At 44.6% G+C, this 16441-nt stretch overlaps 1 protein-coding gene across 14 annotated transcripts in view; it reads right to left on the reverse strand.

Moving 5' to 3' along the window:
• LOC108940073 (RNA binding protein fox-1 homolog 2-like) overlaps nucleotides 1-16441 on the reverse strand; it is a 37052-nt gene that overhangs the window by 11945 nt on the left and 8666 nt on the right. For all 14 annotated transcript variants that reach the window (XR_003797164.1, XM_029246649.1, XM_029246654.1 and 11 more), the window contains exons 3-6: nucleotides 8583-8786; nucleotides 8321-8500; nucleotides 8004-8057; nucleotides 6060-6152 (exon numbers count right to left, since the gene is read on the reverse strand). Coding sequence is in view for 13 of the 14 variants with exons in the window: in XM_029246649.1 (XP_029102482.1) it covers nucleotides 6060-6152; nucleotides 8004-8057; nucleotides 8321-8500; nucleotides 8583-8786 (531 nt within the window). In the remaining variant the exon portion in view is untranslated. The remainder of the gene's footprint in view (nucleotides 1-6059; nucleotides 6153-8003; nucleotides 8058-8320; nucleotides 8501-8582; nucleotides 8787-16441) is intronic.

The following is a 16441-nucleotide window of genomic DNA, read 5'->3' on the forward strand; positions in this document are numbered from 1 at the left end:
TCCGCCCTACACTCTTGTGGGATTGCCCCATGTGTCGGGCCATGTTCTGGTCTGGATGTCCAAAAAAAAAAAAAACCAATAGTCTTTTACTCACATCTGGCTGCATTACAACCACAGCAGAAAGTGCATTTCAGGCACTCGCATTCTCTCTCTCTCACACACACACACACACACACACACACACACACAGAGAGCAAAAGCACAACTCACATACTTTCTCGAATGTTCCTCGCAGGCATGCACAAAACTAACAAAAATGTAGCTTGTGAACCACTTCTAGCTGAAACTGTCACACTCAACATTAACGTGCAGTAGATTCACACAAGGAATTCCTCTGATATGTGAAATGGGCAGACACAAACGCATACATAACTCAATGTCCAGTTACCAGTGCACTGAATGTTTTTATGAAAGCACACCACAGTCCATAACTAACATTACACTGAATATTGCCATATACTGTAAATTACACTATATACCTTTGAAGGAACACTTAAATATATATGTAAAAAGAGAGTAGTTACACTGTGATACAGCCAGCATTAACATTTATTCATTAACATTTAGCAGTCGCTTTCCTCAAAACAGCACACATCTCAATCTCTCATTAGTAACAAACAGGCTTGGACTGCATAACAGTCAGAAGAACCACCTACAATTTCAGGTTACTAACTACAATATTACAGTGGTGTGCAGTCATGGGGTTTGTGTTATGTCTATTTACACTATACTCTTTAGCAACAGTTGACTATTTTAAAGCACAAGGTTGTTACACTCTTAGTCAAGTGGTGATTGGATTGTAACAATGCTGTATGTACACAACTTACCGATGCCGGAGAAATGGCGTGAGGACACGTGAGCAGTTACCGTGGAAACTGACAACAACACACAGAAGTCATCAGGGAAACAGAAAAAAATATATAATAAATAAACCAAGACATATCCCAGCACAATAACTCCCACAATAAACAGAGATGATTATAAAGAGTAGAATCTCAGATGAAAGAAGTCTTAAAAACAGATTTAGGTGTAAGGCGGGACAAGAGATAACAGAACATGGTACTAAATCGCCATGTTGTAAAGGTTTATAGGTTAGTATGAACATGTGGTACATATGTAAAAACTGCTGAAAATCACTGCCGTGCTGGCTTAATCCTTACAATAGCCATAAAAATGCCTCATTCTACTGGTTCTACTGAAATTCTACTGGTGTTTCATGTAAGCCATCAGCAAGATGCTTTACATAATTTATATTATCCACCTACAGCAAGATATTAAAATAATTTTTAATTACCATTAACAAGACACTGCCGGAAAGTCTGCAAGAAGCTCTGGAATGAAAACAATGACAAGCTAGAACATTTGCAGTGAGTGCTGAAATAAATACTAAAAACAAAAACCACTGTAGCATGAGCCAGAAAATTAATAGTGAAACATTTTAGTAATGCGGAAACTTATTTGTTCTTCGATCAGTGACTAGTCACCGACATGGGAATAGCAGAGGTCGCCCAACAAGATGTACTTCTGCTGGACAACAGCTGAGGGCAGCACAGATCTACAGTTCATACAAATGAACAGTAAACGCTAGTCGTCTTCTCTGTGATTTAAAATGAGAACGGTCCTGAACATTATGTATTGAATCCTTTATTAAACATGATTTTAAAATACTTCATACAAAATTACTTGAAAGCAAAGTTGGGGGGGGCCCTAACGGAGAGAGTGAGGAGAGTCCCGATTATCTGCCCTTCAGCGTTACCAGCCGCAGGTATTTTTCGTCTTTTATGCAGCACATTTTGGAGAACACCGTTGACTGAAAAGCCATAAAATTTAGAACTGTACTGAGCAGTAATGTTCACGCGCTCTAAATATCTTCTCCAGAAGGTGATCTGTAATGACAAGTTATTTCACCATTGTTGTGTACCGCATTGTAACAATGTAATAAATCTGGTGTAATTTTGTTGGACTTTAGGTTTCACTTTAAAAGCACTGATATCATTATTGCATATGGCTGAAAACTGAAGGTTTTTATAGCTTTTTATTTAATCGCTGAGACTACTGATCAATGTATTTACAATTACAACTCATATTACATATGGTTATATCCTATACGTATCCTATATCCTATACATATGGTTATACCCAGATTTTTTTGCTATGCAGCCTCTACCACTATTCCTGTTTAGGGCAGATAAAAGAGACTACTGCAATAGCCTAAAGGGTAAGTAAGAAAGCACACCAAGAGGAAGTCCGGAAGCAGGCAGCCACATGACAGACTGACACTGGTGTAATGGAGAGGTGGCAAAGGCAATGGGTGGTTTGGGTATAAAGCAAAGCTGAGGGCAGGAGAACACACAGGAGGTGCACAACTTCTCTCCCCATGGCACTCCGTCACACACGCAAAACCACAGTCCCCTTTTTTTTTTTGCCAGGACTCCACAGTGACTGCCGTGCTAATGCAATAAACGATTCCCAACTCCGTAGAGCTACGCGGTAGCACGTAAAAGTGTATAATAAACAAAAAGGACACGAACCTTGGACTCTGATAAAAAGCCTTTTTTGTGTAGACTTCTTCGCATCTATGTGGAGGAGATGTGCTATCCTTCTTTCTTTTCCCGTTCTTTCAAAAGAAAAAGGTAGGTATAGGAAAACTAGGTTTACACACGCATGAGTTCCAAGGCCCAAACCCCCAGCAGAAGCCCTGTGTGCATGACTGAGAGCTCATCATTCCAGCCTGCATGCGATACGGTGCCATACGATTCAATTAGTGCACTTCCATTGATACCAGAACTCAACAAAGACCTTCTCCAAGGTGACACAAAAAAGAGCAGTGGGTTACATGTTAACACTAGTACCTTCTTGAATCAGAAAACAGTTTTTAATCGGGGCTGAGAGCACTACCCCCCACCCGAAAAAAGCAGATCATGATTAGCCATGCAGAGAGGAAACGGGGTGATAGAAATGGAGGCATGCATCAAGAAGAGGCGTACTGTCCATAGTGTGTTAGGACATACGCTCTCCGCACCAAGGCCAGCGTGCCACACCGAGGCGGGACTAGGGAGGAACACGAAGGTATTCCCGTCTTCCTGCACTCACAACGAGCGATGGACCAAGTCCCGTCCCAACGCCGTCGGCCAGACAGAAAGAGGAGGAGGCACGTTGCCCACACAGAAGAGCACGGACACTCGAGGGGCATCACCAACATGCTGAACCCCTTGCTCTAAGTACATGAGAGAAGGGTGATCCCTCCAAGGCACAGATCTCATCTGACATAGGAATGAGTACAAATACAACATGGCAGCCTGCGTGCTCCGGAGGGGAACCTCCACGGACAGGGAACCCAAGCACATTCGAACCACTGCATACCCAAATACACTGAGACACAACTGAGCAGCCTGCAGCAGCAGCAGCCTAACATGTCTGTGTTGACTCAAAGAACCGCATCAGGAAATATTCAGGCCAGCTTCAGTGTATATCATGCCCAATCTACAGGGTTAACTAATCAAACAGTGCAGCACCTTCACAATATCATGCAACACATTTGATAGAGCTACCATTATGTAATGGACATGACATCGACGAGGGGCAGCAGGCAGCGCAGTTAAAGACATGAACTCATAATTCTAAGGTTCAGTCCCAACCTACTGTGCCTGCTGCAGTACCCTTAACCAAGGTACTTACCCTGAACTGATACAGTAAAAATACCATGCTGTGCAAATAGCTCAAACACTCAGTCACACTGAACAAAAGCATCGTATAAGCAGAGGATTAATACGAAGGTACAATATGATGAGAACATGGTGCACAGGAGTGTCCACTGAAAAGTGCTGACAAGACAGGCTAAGGCTCTGTTTAAGTTTAAATGGAAAGAACAGTTTTATTTCTAAATTTTGCAAAATCACATTATGTCAAGTGACAGCAAGCCCTCTGTATGCAAGTAAGAAACTGGCTGAAGGAGAGGAACACATTAAAGCTCATGGCTGTTACGGCTGAATTCCTCCAAGCAGCAGTTGTGGGACCAAAAAAAAAAAAAAAAATAAAAAACCTCAAAGCCTCTGTCAATTTCCAAAACTGTTTTTCAAGCAGTTCAAACGATTACAGCACTTCGGAGATGTCTACACCACATGTCAAAGCACAGGAAGCACTCACTTATGACAGCCCTTTCTTCTGAAACACGGAGCTGTTAGAGCCATTTGGGACCACTCGCACTCCAAACCTTAACAGTTCCTGTGTGTGTGAGCTGTTGCCATGGAAATCAATGGAGCCCTGCTTTGTAAGGGCTCAGACTGGAGAGCAAACCACATCTCAAATTACTCCAAATCAGATGAAATCCTGAGTCTGAAACATTTTGAGTAGATACACTGAGATCCAGCCAGGAGCTCAGACTCCATTTTCCAAATTGTTAAATGCTTGACTTTAAACTGTGCTGCTTATAAAAATGCACTTTCAAAATTTCTAAGTATACATCTCAGAACACCTTTAGCATTTAACCTTAAAAAAAAAAAAAAAAACCTCCAGCAAAACCCCTCCCTCATCATAGTCTTAGGATGGTATTTTCATTCATGCAATAATCATAGTACTCGACTGATACCGCATTAGACCGGAACAACGGTAAAACGTATGCACAGAAAATACCGAAACTTACAATTTACGCAAGTTTTCGTTCCAATAACTCTGTCCCTATATACTTTAGTCACATGAACCATAAGTATAGAGGAAGAATTAACAGCATGAATGCTACGTTGTACAACAGAGCATCCCTATATTTTTTGCACGTATTTCACATTCTTGTTGAATTAATACAAAATATAGAATATACAGTACAGCATAGTAACATTTTTATTCAGCATTACATCCGCTTTCATTTCTAAATCGTTTTCTTTCACTTGATCTTTTCTGCACCATGAGAATGCTCACATTTTCTCTTGCTAGCCATTATAATAAAAAAAAAAAAAAAAGAGAACTTAAATGGAATCTCAAAAAACATTTTTGTAAATAACACGTAATCACCAAGAGACATACACTGGCAGCCAATAAGAAATAAGTGTCTTGCAGGAAAGCAGCCAGCCAAGATTATTAAAAATATTAGAAGGTTAATGGGAAAGTTATCATAAATCCGGGTTGCAAGTCAAGCATGACCTGTAATCTGGAATTTTCTTCATGACTCAATCAGGGGTCCAAAAGGCAAAGGTGTATGTTTTTGCGTATGCGCGCATGTGTGCTTCTTCATACAGCAGACAGAACCTGCTGAACCACTGAAGAACAGCTTTAATCGAGGCAGCCAGTGACTGAGCAGAGACTGCTGGAGAAATTTAAGAGCAAGGGGTCAAAAAACTCTAAAACATATAGAAGTGCAAGACAGCGGATGATCCATAAACAGTGCAAGAACGGTAAATGGCGCACAGCTGACACAGCGAAGGCTGAACCGCGAAAGTAATGTCCAGAGACAGGCAGCTTGGAACATGAACACATGCAGTGCCGCCACTGTGGGAAGACCTCGACCACAGCATGTCACCAAGCAAACAGACAGCAGCAGCAGCTGCTGCCACGAGGACACGGACCAGTTTGTGAGGACGGGGTGCAGTGCTGGGATGCTGAAGCAAAGTGGCATCTGAACACTGTGTACACGCATTGCATCCTGCAGTGTGGCACACACTACAGCTCCACATCTGGACTCCCTCATTTCTCTCCAGCAGAGAGAGCATCTACAACAGGTACAACAGTGTCAAATGCTGCCATGCTCTTAACAGAGGTGCACTTCCCAGCATGCTTTGCACCTGAAGCCAGATTCCCCAACACAACCCATCAATTAAGGTGGGAGCAAAAACAAAACAATGAAATAAACAGAGGACAGGCATCAAGAAGGAACACCACCTCAAAGCGGCCTCATACCTTCCCAGCATGCTCCAGTGCCGCTTGCACAGTCCAGTGGTCAACAAACTCAAACAAAACTCAGACAAACGAAAGCGCAGGCGGCGCTGACCAAGCGGAACGATAAACAAACAGACGGCAAACCGGGCATGAAAGCAGACTGAAGCAGTGGGAAAACTAAGAGGATTTACCTCTATCTTGCGCCCCTCCACTAGGGTGCCGTGGAGCCGCTCTCTGGCCTTGTCCGCGTCCGCGCTCGACTCGAATGTCACGAAGCCGAAGCCCTGGGGGGATTTGGGGGGGAGGAAGATGTAAAGAGACACTGATCATTGAGCAAAAAGAGGAATGAAGTAAAGTGTGCTAAAATAGCACAAGGCTGAGAGGGGACAGGGTCATGAATAAAAACGAACGCATCTTTCGAGTCACACCACATCAGTCAGTCAGACAGGACTAAGGCAAGAAAGCCACGCTTTATTCAGTGTGTGAGCACAAGATCGGTCTGATACCAGCTGCCCACATTTGATGTGCTGTCGCACCCAGGACTGCCTGTTAGAGAGGGCAGATTCGTTCCCTGAGAACTGGGTTCGAGTACACAGCAGTGACCAAAGAGTCGTGACATGGCTCAGGGATGCTCTGCCTTGCCATCTGTCAGAGCAACCGTACGGAAGTACATAACAAGCAACCAAGTGAGACGGTGAGAGCAGGACAGAGAGCGGGAGATAAATTCAAGAAACTGCCTTGAATTTAAACTAGTCAAAAGATATCCTACACAGCATGCTTACACAAAAGCTCATATGTGTCTGTGTAACATACTGTACATACACTATACACACGTTTCCAATGTTATGAACATGTGAGTTTGATATTCATAGAGGAACATTTTCCAATGTACTGTACTTTTCTTTACAGTTTTGTGTTTTAAAACCTCTGTCTCTTGCAAAACAAAACTGACCTGTAACTGCAGCCAGAACAAACACGTGTGCGTGACCACATTAGTTAATTAAATAACTGCAGCTGGTGTCGGTGAGTGTTTAAGTGCTGGTGATCAATATTAGGACTATGGGAAAATCTGATCTGCAATGGTCATGGGATGTGGGTTACCTTAAAGTACATGTAATTAAGAAGTTGTCAGTAGGAGGATGTGCCTTTAGCTATAGAGTACCTAAAATGTGGAATAGTCTATCAGTTACGGTCAAGAATGTCCCATCTGTCTCAGCCTTTAAATCCAAGATAAAGACATGTTCACTTGGGCATATCAGTAACCAGTGTAATTTTTGTTGGCTGTGCTTTTTCCCTTCTGTTTTAACCTCTCTAATCTCTTTTAAGTTATTTACAAACAAACAGTTTCTTTCTTGTTGAGCATTGTTTCCCTATGATAAGACCTGAGACAGCCAGCCTGTCGTGATACCAGCACTCCAACACAAAGTGAAGGTGATGACCGCCTGCCATGATGAACGAGACATACCTTTGTGAACTGGGACATCAAATTAACACTTAGCTACAATATTATTATTAGTTCTAAATAAAAGTCTTTTTTTTTTTTTTTTTTTTTTAAATCTAGAATGCCCAGGAGGACTAAGCAACCACTGGAACATGGATCCCCAGATGTTTATTTCCTTCCTTGACTTTGGTCAGGAGTTTTTCGTTCCATTCCTCTGTGGCCAGTAGACATGCTTATAGCTTTAATGACTGCATGGATAATGTGTTACTCTAGTATATAGTCAACTATCTTGTTTAATTGTCTTATCCCTTTGTTCAGCACTCTGTGTCACTGTGAGAAGAGCACTCTATAAAAATAGAGTAATTTTAAATCTGCTTTAATTTTAATGTGGTTCAAAAAAAGTTTTTAAAAAAGTTAACAGGACACCATAACTTGAAATTAGACATGTGGTTACTGATAATGGACAGATGGAAGGGATTTTTTTTTAAATGAGCTTTGAGGTTTTTCTAGAATGTAACCTGTGAATAAATGGAGGAACATACTGTATGTGTATGTACTATACAGTTTTTACTGACTGCGATAGTGGTAAACGTGACTATGGAGCTATGAATACATTAAGCAACAGACGTCCAGTCCCATTTGTGTTTGAGAGTCGAGGAGTCAGCGCACATACATTTTGAAAGGTTTCACTCACCTTTGAACCTCTCTCATTAAAGATGATCTCAACATCAAGGATTTTTCCAAATTGCTTTAAAAAAAAAAAAAAAAGTTACTACCGAGTTACTTCACTGCCTCACAAAATCCACATACACTGTAAAACTAAATATTTCTCAATATTAATCCGGAACAGATAGAAATAAATCTGGCAGCTCATTGACACCAAGGACAATCTCTTCTGGCACTAGTTTTTCCCCCACACCATGTGCTTTCTAATTTTGCCCCATGTTCTATTAACAACGACACCATTCTCTCCTTAAGTCTGCCCACAGTGGTGACCCCATCTGCTCTTACCCCGAACATCTGCCTGAGATCAGGATCCCGGAAGCGGAATGGTATGTTTGAGACATGCAGTCGTTTTGGGGTCACTTTGCTCTCTGATGAGTCCCCACCAGCAGGTCCTCCAGTTGTTCCGCTCCCTGCCTGTGTCCCGCACTGAGTCGCTCCATCAGCTTGCAAGGCACCATCCGTTCGCTTTTGGGGTGAGGAGGGCATGGTCAGGTCACGGTTACACTTTGCTGACAAAAGAAAACACTGAAGAGTACAAACCACTCACCGTGGGGTTCAAGCTACTGGGGGCAGCTGTGGACCCGCTAGTCCCTACTCCAGCCTCAGCTTGCCTCTGTCCTCCAGAATTAAAAAGGGTCCCTCCAAACTCTAATCCCAGCCCATTCTGTGGGGGAGGAGGTGGAGGTGGCTGGAAGGCAGAGAAGGGTGGGGGGACCAACCCCTCCTGACCCCCTGGAGAGTCCTGAGAGCCCTAAAACAGACAAAGGGTAAATAAAGCCAAAGCAAAAAATACAGCTGCCCCCTGTCTGGACTTAAACACCCTTTGCACAGTCAAGTTCAACTGGTTCTACATGAAATATTCATAAAAGCTACATCTATTATTGACAGTCCGAAACTCCAGTGAACGTCGCTATCCAAGGGTGAAGGGATAGCCTCGCCATCTGGGCAGCAGACCGCGTGGGACAGCAAGAACAGCCACATTATATACACCATACTATGTCGTCTGCTCCTACACAAAAAAGATGAACATCTACAGCTTTTTAAAAAGCCAGCTGGAACAGAAACAAAATGTGGGTCCATGATGAGCAGGGGTACCTCTGGCAGGCCCTCTTGTCTTTTAAGGTTGGGGCTGAACTACACTAGCCACTGCCATTCCAGCTCTGCCTACTGATAGCCTTACATTGCAAAATTGTTACTGCACACAGCAGCCTGCGAACCCCACAGCCCAGTGGGGCATGTCTGGATACAGAACTGACTCAGCTTGAAGTGACATCCCACTGTGGACATCTACCACAAAACAGCAAAACTCTGTGTGTGAGCAGCAGCTAAAGGGTGAATCCACTCACTCATTGTAAGGAGTAAATTGTCAAGAAAGCGGCGTTGGGGGTGGGTGGTGAGGCAGACGCTGCATTCCCGACACACAGACGGAGGGTGTTACTACCCTAAATGGAACTAATGTAAGAAAGGGAGTCCTGCAAGGAAAGGAGAGGCGTCCAGGAACGGGAGGGGGACCTCTGGGCGAGCAATAACAACAGCATTACAAATGACCACTCACTGCTAAAAGCAGATAATGCTGACGACTCCTAAATGGCACTTCGCGTTACTATTCATGTGCTTGACACGCGACTTGATAAAGGGCGATTTACAATGACAATAATCAAGTCACACTCATTCTCCAGCAATCAAAGTTAAGTACCCTGCTTGAGGTTGCAACGGAAGCACTCGACTTAGCACTACACAATGGGTCATAGACAAAGGACCACTGAAACAGAAAATGAAATAAAATAAAAACACTACACATGGAACCAGTGACTAGTTCTTGCTAATTTAGTGCATTTCTTTGTTTAAATGCTGGCATCTCACTCCATTTCTCCACTGTGAACTGAAACAAATAAAACCCGCTTGTGTTAATTAATGAACTCCTTGTTAACAGTTGTCCAGCAGCATCACACCAGTTGGTTGCCTGTGATATTCTGCAGACAGAGGCAGCTGTTCGTTACAGCTTAACACAGAGCCGAATCAGAGCCGTCCTGAGGCCGCCGATGACTTCCTACCTCACACACAGCACCAACACACTGTACATTTATGAATTTGTTTTATTTTTCCCAGAGAGATGTCAACTTAGAGTAAACTGCAGTTCACAGTTTGCTTAGATACAAAACACAGGATTAAAGTACAGCTTGTTTCTTTGATAACACTATTTTCCAAACACACATTCCAGCAGCTTCCTGTGACTTACAAATTAAAAAAATGCAAATAAAGACATATGAATTAACTTCGGAAGCTATCGGGAGCTTGGAAAACAAAAGGATCCAAAATATGATGAGACCCTTCTTGAATGCAGGAAGGGACTCAGCAGCTCTGAGGGAGAGATACAAGTTTACTACATCACATACAGGCCAATGGCTGAGAACTGGGAGGCTTTCGATTCTGGATGCCTTGCGAGTGGGACCAGCAACCCCACTCCACATTACAGCCTGTACCAAGCACTACTGTATGTCCAGTGAAACACCAACAAGGTGATGTGTTCAGTAACACTGTGAAGGACAGGACAGCGCATAGTCCTTAAGATGTACCACACGTACAGCAGCACTACTCCTCCAACTGGACCCAGATCTGGAGGCTTTTTCCACTCTCTTGGCATCACGAAGAGGTCACAAAAGGTTAAAGTGGGTCTGGGCAACAAGGGACATTCAATCAGGGGAATTGCTGAGGGCCAGAACCAAACATTTAAGAAGTCAAGCTTCCAGGATCAAGCTGGGTAACACCACTTGAGTACTGATACGCAATTCATATTCATACACCAATTAAGTGTCACCGGCATGCGTATGAACACACTAGTCTGAAACACCGAGGCAATTTAAACAGCACATCAGTGAAACTATTCTTGCCATTACTGGCCATGCACAGCCCATTCTGGGAAAGATGTGATCCTCACACAAGAGACCAGCTTTCAAAAGCATACTTTAAAACTTGAGGAACACAAGAAAAGTGATGGATAGAGAAAGAGCACAACTAAGACACAAAGGTACCAGAGCTTTTTGATCTTCACCTGGCCCCTTCCATCGCATCGTACTCTACATGTGTGCTTAATGTGTTGCATTCGATGTCCACACACAGCGAGTTAATCTGGTTGTGTAAGCGTGTATGTTAGGGTGTATTAGAGCATGTAATCTGAAGTACTGGCTGGCTTACTTACGGGTCAACTCACACCCTCAAGAGTGTTACGCTGTAAAGCACAACAAGAGGGGCAACTACAAGTATCAAACTCCTTTATACAGTCAACCAATTAAATCGATCTATCCATCTGCCGCCTTCCAGAGAAATTGTGATTTTTCTATTGTTACTTCTCCCATTTCCTTGCTAGTTACTCTTTAGTCCCTCTGACCACAGCAGCCATGAGCGCATTCCTATTTCTCTCCTATTACTTCTTTTCCCCATCATTTTCCTTTCACGCTCTCTCTCGATGAAACCCAGGCAGGAAATTTTGCCTTCATCAGATGTGTACTTCATCTGTGAAAGCCAACGACCACTTAAAAAATATGACTGAGGCTTGTCAGTCATTATCTCATCCTTCTGCCTACGATCCAGTATGTCTTTCTCCCCTTACCTAAACAACACCCCCCCCCCCCCATTCAACACAAGTCCCACCAACCCCAGAGAGACACAGAGCACCATCCTGCAGCCTCTAGAACAGAGGCACACCAAACCACCCAGAAAACTGCAACAAAAGCCTCTCTCTGTGCTTCTTGAACACAAACATACTTTAAACGTCACAGTATAAGACTAATTGTATTAATTAAGCCAAATTGTACACGACCTAGTGACACAAGGAAACATCTCGTTTGCTGGCATTCCTCCCAAAACTACAGCAGCACAAAGGAGTACAGGATGGTGTGGTCTAAACTGAAGGAATGGAATTGAGAGCCAAGAGTAGTAGACAGAGCACTGCATAACCAAAACCAAATGCCTAAAGCCACATTTTATCGCACAAATACTACTTTCTAAATCATTTTGACAGTAGCTTTTCTGAAACACTGGACTGTATAATACTAAATTCCTTTCATCTCAAACTGCCAAGAATAATATTTCCAGGGTCTAGCAGGACCACCTGTCAGAAATGGTGCTGACATACTATCAAAAAGCTACAGTATGCAACTCTACAAAAAGTTGGTGTCTCTTTTAATTTGAAAACGGAAAGCAGTAGAATCGCAGTCCAACACCTGATACGATTACCTGAGAATAAACATGCATGTTTGCCCACTCGTCAGTCTCCTTGAGGCACTTCTCTACATCTCAGCATGAGTGTATATGCCATCTCCAGAGGAGTAAATGTTGTGAGCATCCCTAAGGTTATTAAAAACATAGGGAAGGTCACTAGTGTTTCACAGCTGCCAGGTGGAGGGGCATCCTGTGCTGCCCCAGTTTATACCGCAGGTATATGCATCGACCCTCACAGGCTCACAGCTGGTGAATATTTAAAATGTAAAAAATAAATAACCAAGCTTATAGCAGCAGGCCATTAGCACATTGTGCGTCAAGCAGCAACGCGATCAGGTTCACCCTTTGTTTGCTGCGTTTACTAACTGCAAGGCCAGGGCCCATTCATTACCCATTAGCATAGAAACATAGCGAAGCTAAGGCAAAACACAAACACACCAAATGCAATGGCAAATAAATACCCAGTGCTGTAGACAATGGCATGAGAGTTCCTGCATTTGTCTAGGTGTACATTCGTATGTTTGCCCCTGACATTGCCGCTCCATCGGCTAGGCCCGGTTGTCTGCTTTTCTGGCACTTTGCTGTCAGTTTCCTTCTCCCATCCCCCCTTCTCTTTTGCTCTTAAAGACAAACAGAAAGATAACAGCTGCTTGTCCTAAGGGGGAGGGACAAGGATGGGGAACGAGGTCAGACCCAAAAGGGAAAATGAGTTATAACAAAATGGCAAAAAAGCAGCAAAATAACGGGGGCTGGAAAAAACAATAACCCCAAACTGTAGTAACGTTACAGAATGGGGGGGAGGGGGGCAGTGGAAAAGTGGGTTTAGGGTTAAAGTGGGGAGTCTGGGGAGACAACTGTTTCTGGGCACCTGCCTCTTTCACTCAAACAACGGGGTGAATTACAAAGACAGCTGGGAGGACAACAAAGAATTCATTTACACCCACAGCCCCCCCCCTTAAGGACACAGCCACAAGAGCCCCATATGAGATGCAAGCATTTATGTAGACTAAATCTGCTGACACGTTCAGTCCTCGCGGTGAGACAAGGACCTTACCGCTCCCTCTGCGCGATGCAATCGCCTGCCTCATGTCCCTCCCGCTGTAGGAATGGTGCTCTTGTACAGAGGAAGGACTAGACTGGATTTGACTGCTCATCTCAAGCTGGCGGAACTTATGATGCACAGAGGTGCAGAGACGCACCGTGGAACCCCGTCCACAAGGACTGCGTGTTTGGAACATGACCGATCCCAAACACAGAGACACAAGTGAAATTAGCAGCACAGATCTTTATTAGCAAACTGCTCATATTAGCTTACGCTGTTCACAAAGTCACGCAAACACCACCGTTGCAATGAGAACAGCGAGGCGTAGCAGAGAGGACACAAAAGGCCTAGTAAGCACTTGGACATCAACTCACCGACAGCACAGCAGGATAGTACAGTCCCATCATCGTACACGTGCAGGGAACATCCAGTCGTGTCCTCCAGTCCTCTCCCGCAGCCTGGCGCACGTTACTGCCGGCTCTCCTGCTCCGCGCTCCCCTTCACAGATTCAAATTCTCCCTCTCGCTGTGGGTAACCCCAGCAAGCCCCCCTCCCCCCTCTCCTTCTGTCTCTGTCACTCTATGCTCTTCTGTTCTCGCTTACCCCTGGTGTCTTCTGCCCCTCCACTGGCCCTTGGCCAGCTTTTCGCGTTTGCGATTGCGCCGATCCCTCCTCTCGCCTCCCCACCCAGCCCTACCCTCTCCCACACACCCGGCCCACTTCCTTGTCTTGTGGGCACACAGGCTGCCCACCCCTCCCCCCCCCCCACAGAGGCTCCCTGAATCCCAACATCAATTGACTGGGTCACTGGGACTGTTCGCAGGTTGCTGAGAAGCCCAGAGGCGCTACACTTTCACCTTTGCCTGGACCTCCGGGGTATTTCGGAGATGCAGGGTCGACTGGCAAACTCAGTTGTGCAGCAGGATTCAACCTGCCCTCCTGAAGTGTGTAACCACCCAGACAGACAGCACGTTGCTCTCGTTTACATATACTTTGTCTCACAGGCACACATACAGTCACTGTGCATCAAATGCAGCACACTTGCATTTCTTTCTCTGCTAACTACTTGGCGGAATCTGCCTTTTATGGACCGGTGTCGTTTCACTACGTCTGCACACACAAATATGTATTTTAGTTTGGCGTCTTGATTTTAAAAACAGCTGAGGTCAAAGTATAAGTGACTCTACGCTGAAGGCAGACCCACAGTGTCGCGCTCAGAGGCAAAGCGTTTGACTCCGACGAGCTTCTTCAGCAGCACTTTGTACGAACACGAGACCTGGCTTTTTATGGAAAGAGTTCAGCCGGGTGAATGTATTTGTGGCAGCCAGTCTTGGCATACCTGACTAGCTCGCGCTGTCCACTATGAGCCAGAACAAGTTCACATTGCCTTCAAGGATATTTTTGTTGTGCACACCCCCCCGACCCCACAGTGCATACAGGAAATGTGTAAGGTATGAGCTATGCAAGCCATGGGGGTTGCTGTGTAGGAACAATACGCTGCATTAATAGAAAAGAAACGCTTGAAGAACCTGCTTCAGAAAGAGCTTACTGGGGTAATTCAGAACAATAAAAGCAAGACAAACTGACACGCGTCTTCATGCAAAAGTAACAATGAGTCAGTGCACGTCCATTTGCTTTACCTCAGAATGACTGCTACTCAAATGTGAATTTGGGCAAGTTGTACAGATGCACATGATCCTAACATGCATGCCTACAAATAGGATATGAACACTGAAGATTTACAAGGATGAAGCCACTGCTGCCACTAACTGTATAGTGTTGTGCAGCTTTGCTTTTATGTGTCATAATTTTTCCTTTTCACCCTATTTTCGTAGACTGCTTGTCCTATAGGGGGTTCACAGCCTATCTGGGAAGCATCATCATAATACACACACACACACACACACACACACACACACTTTCAGAACTGCTTGTCCCATACGGGGTCGCGGGGAACCGGAACCTACCCGGTAACACAAGGCGTAAAGCCGGAGGGGGGAGGGGACACACCCAGGACGGGACGCCAGTCCGTCGCAAAGCACCCCAAGGGGGACTCGAACCCCAGACCCACCGGAAAGCAGGACCGTGGTCCAACCCACTGAGCCACCGCACCCCCTCATCATAATATAAAACGGAAAAAAAAAAAAAAAAACATGCAGTCATGGGCACGGGTTTCTGTGCTACACAGCGACAAGCACAGAAGCTTCTGCAAAAAGAGTAATATATGCATGACAAAAGTGTGCAGTCAATGAGAGACACCAAAGCACCCCACAAAGGGAATGAATCACCATGTAACAATTCACCTTCAGCAATACGTAAAGGTTAAGCAAAAGGCAAAATTCCACTCTATTATGAAAGAAGCCCAAAAGGAAACATGAGCAGGATTCAGAGGGGCGGATATGCACAATCCAAGCTTTCGTCTTTCCCATAATCCTCCTGTACCCCGTTACAGCTCTCCCCTGCGGCTTGGGCTTCCTTAGGACATGAAAAATCTATCAGATCAAAGCATATTGGAGAAAAAGGAGACAATGTCTGAGAGGTTAGCGTTGCATGGCCCCACCACCCACCCCATGGTGAACTCTCAGTGGCTTCAAGCTGCCCTCCTGTGGCACGACAGCGTAGATGCAAGACCCTGCACTTGGATTAACCCATAAGCACAGGAATGGGTGGGGATGTTCTGACAGTCACCAAAAGATTTGAATTTGTTGTTCCTGAACATGCCACCCGGTATCAAACATGACATGCATTACGGTCATTTCCTCCGGACACCTCCCCAAGGTCCCTCCTAATGGGGTAATGGAACTCAAAAGCGCTCAAAACGTGGCTCGTTCATCCCTACATACTGCCATGAGAGAACTTCTTACAAGCACCCAATACTGTAAAGATGCTTCAAAGAACACACAACCATACAAGCAGTCAGGTGACACTACACTAGAGTGTTAAGGCTTACTGATATTCCTCATGCCCCCATGAACAAGCCGACAGGAAGTGCTGATTGTCATAAGGAGCTGGCAAACCTCTCTCTAAACGCTTCCCTTCTTGCAGACGAGTGAAACAGTCATGTGCCACAATCATGCCATTTCTCCATGTCTTTACTGGTCATCGTCACCCATGAGACACATCCTTGTGACAGGTTAGCAGCC

The sequence above is a fragment of the Scleropages formosus genome, chromosome 20, assembly GCF_900964775.1.
Source record: "Scleropages formosus chromosome 20, fSclFor1.1, whole genome shotgun sequence".
NCBI classification, from domain to species: Eukaryota; Metazoa; Chordata; class Actinopteri; order Osteoglossiformes; family Osteoglossidae; genus Scleropages; species Scleropages formosus.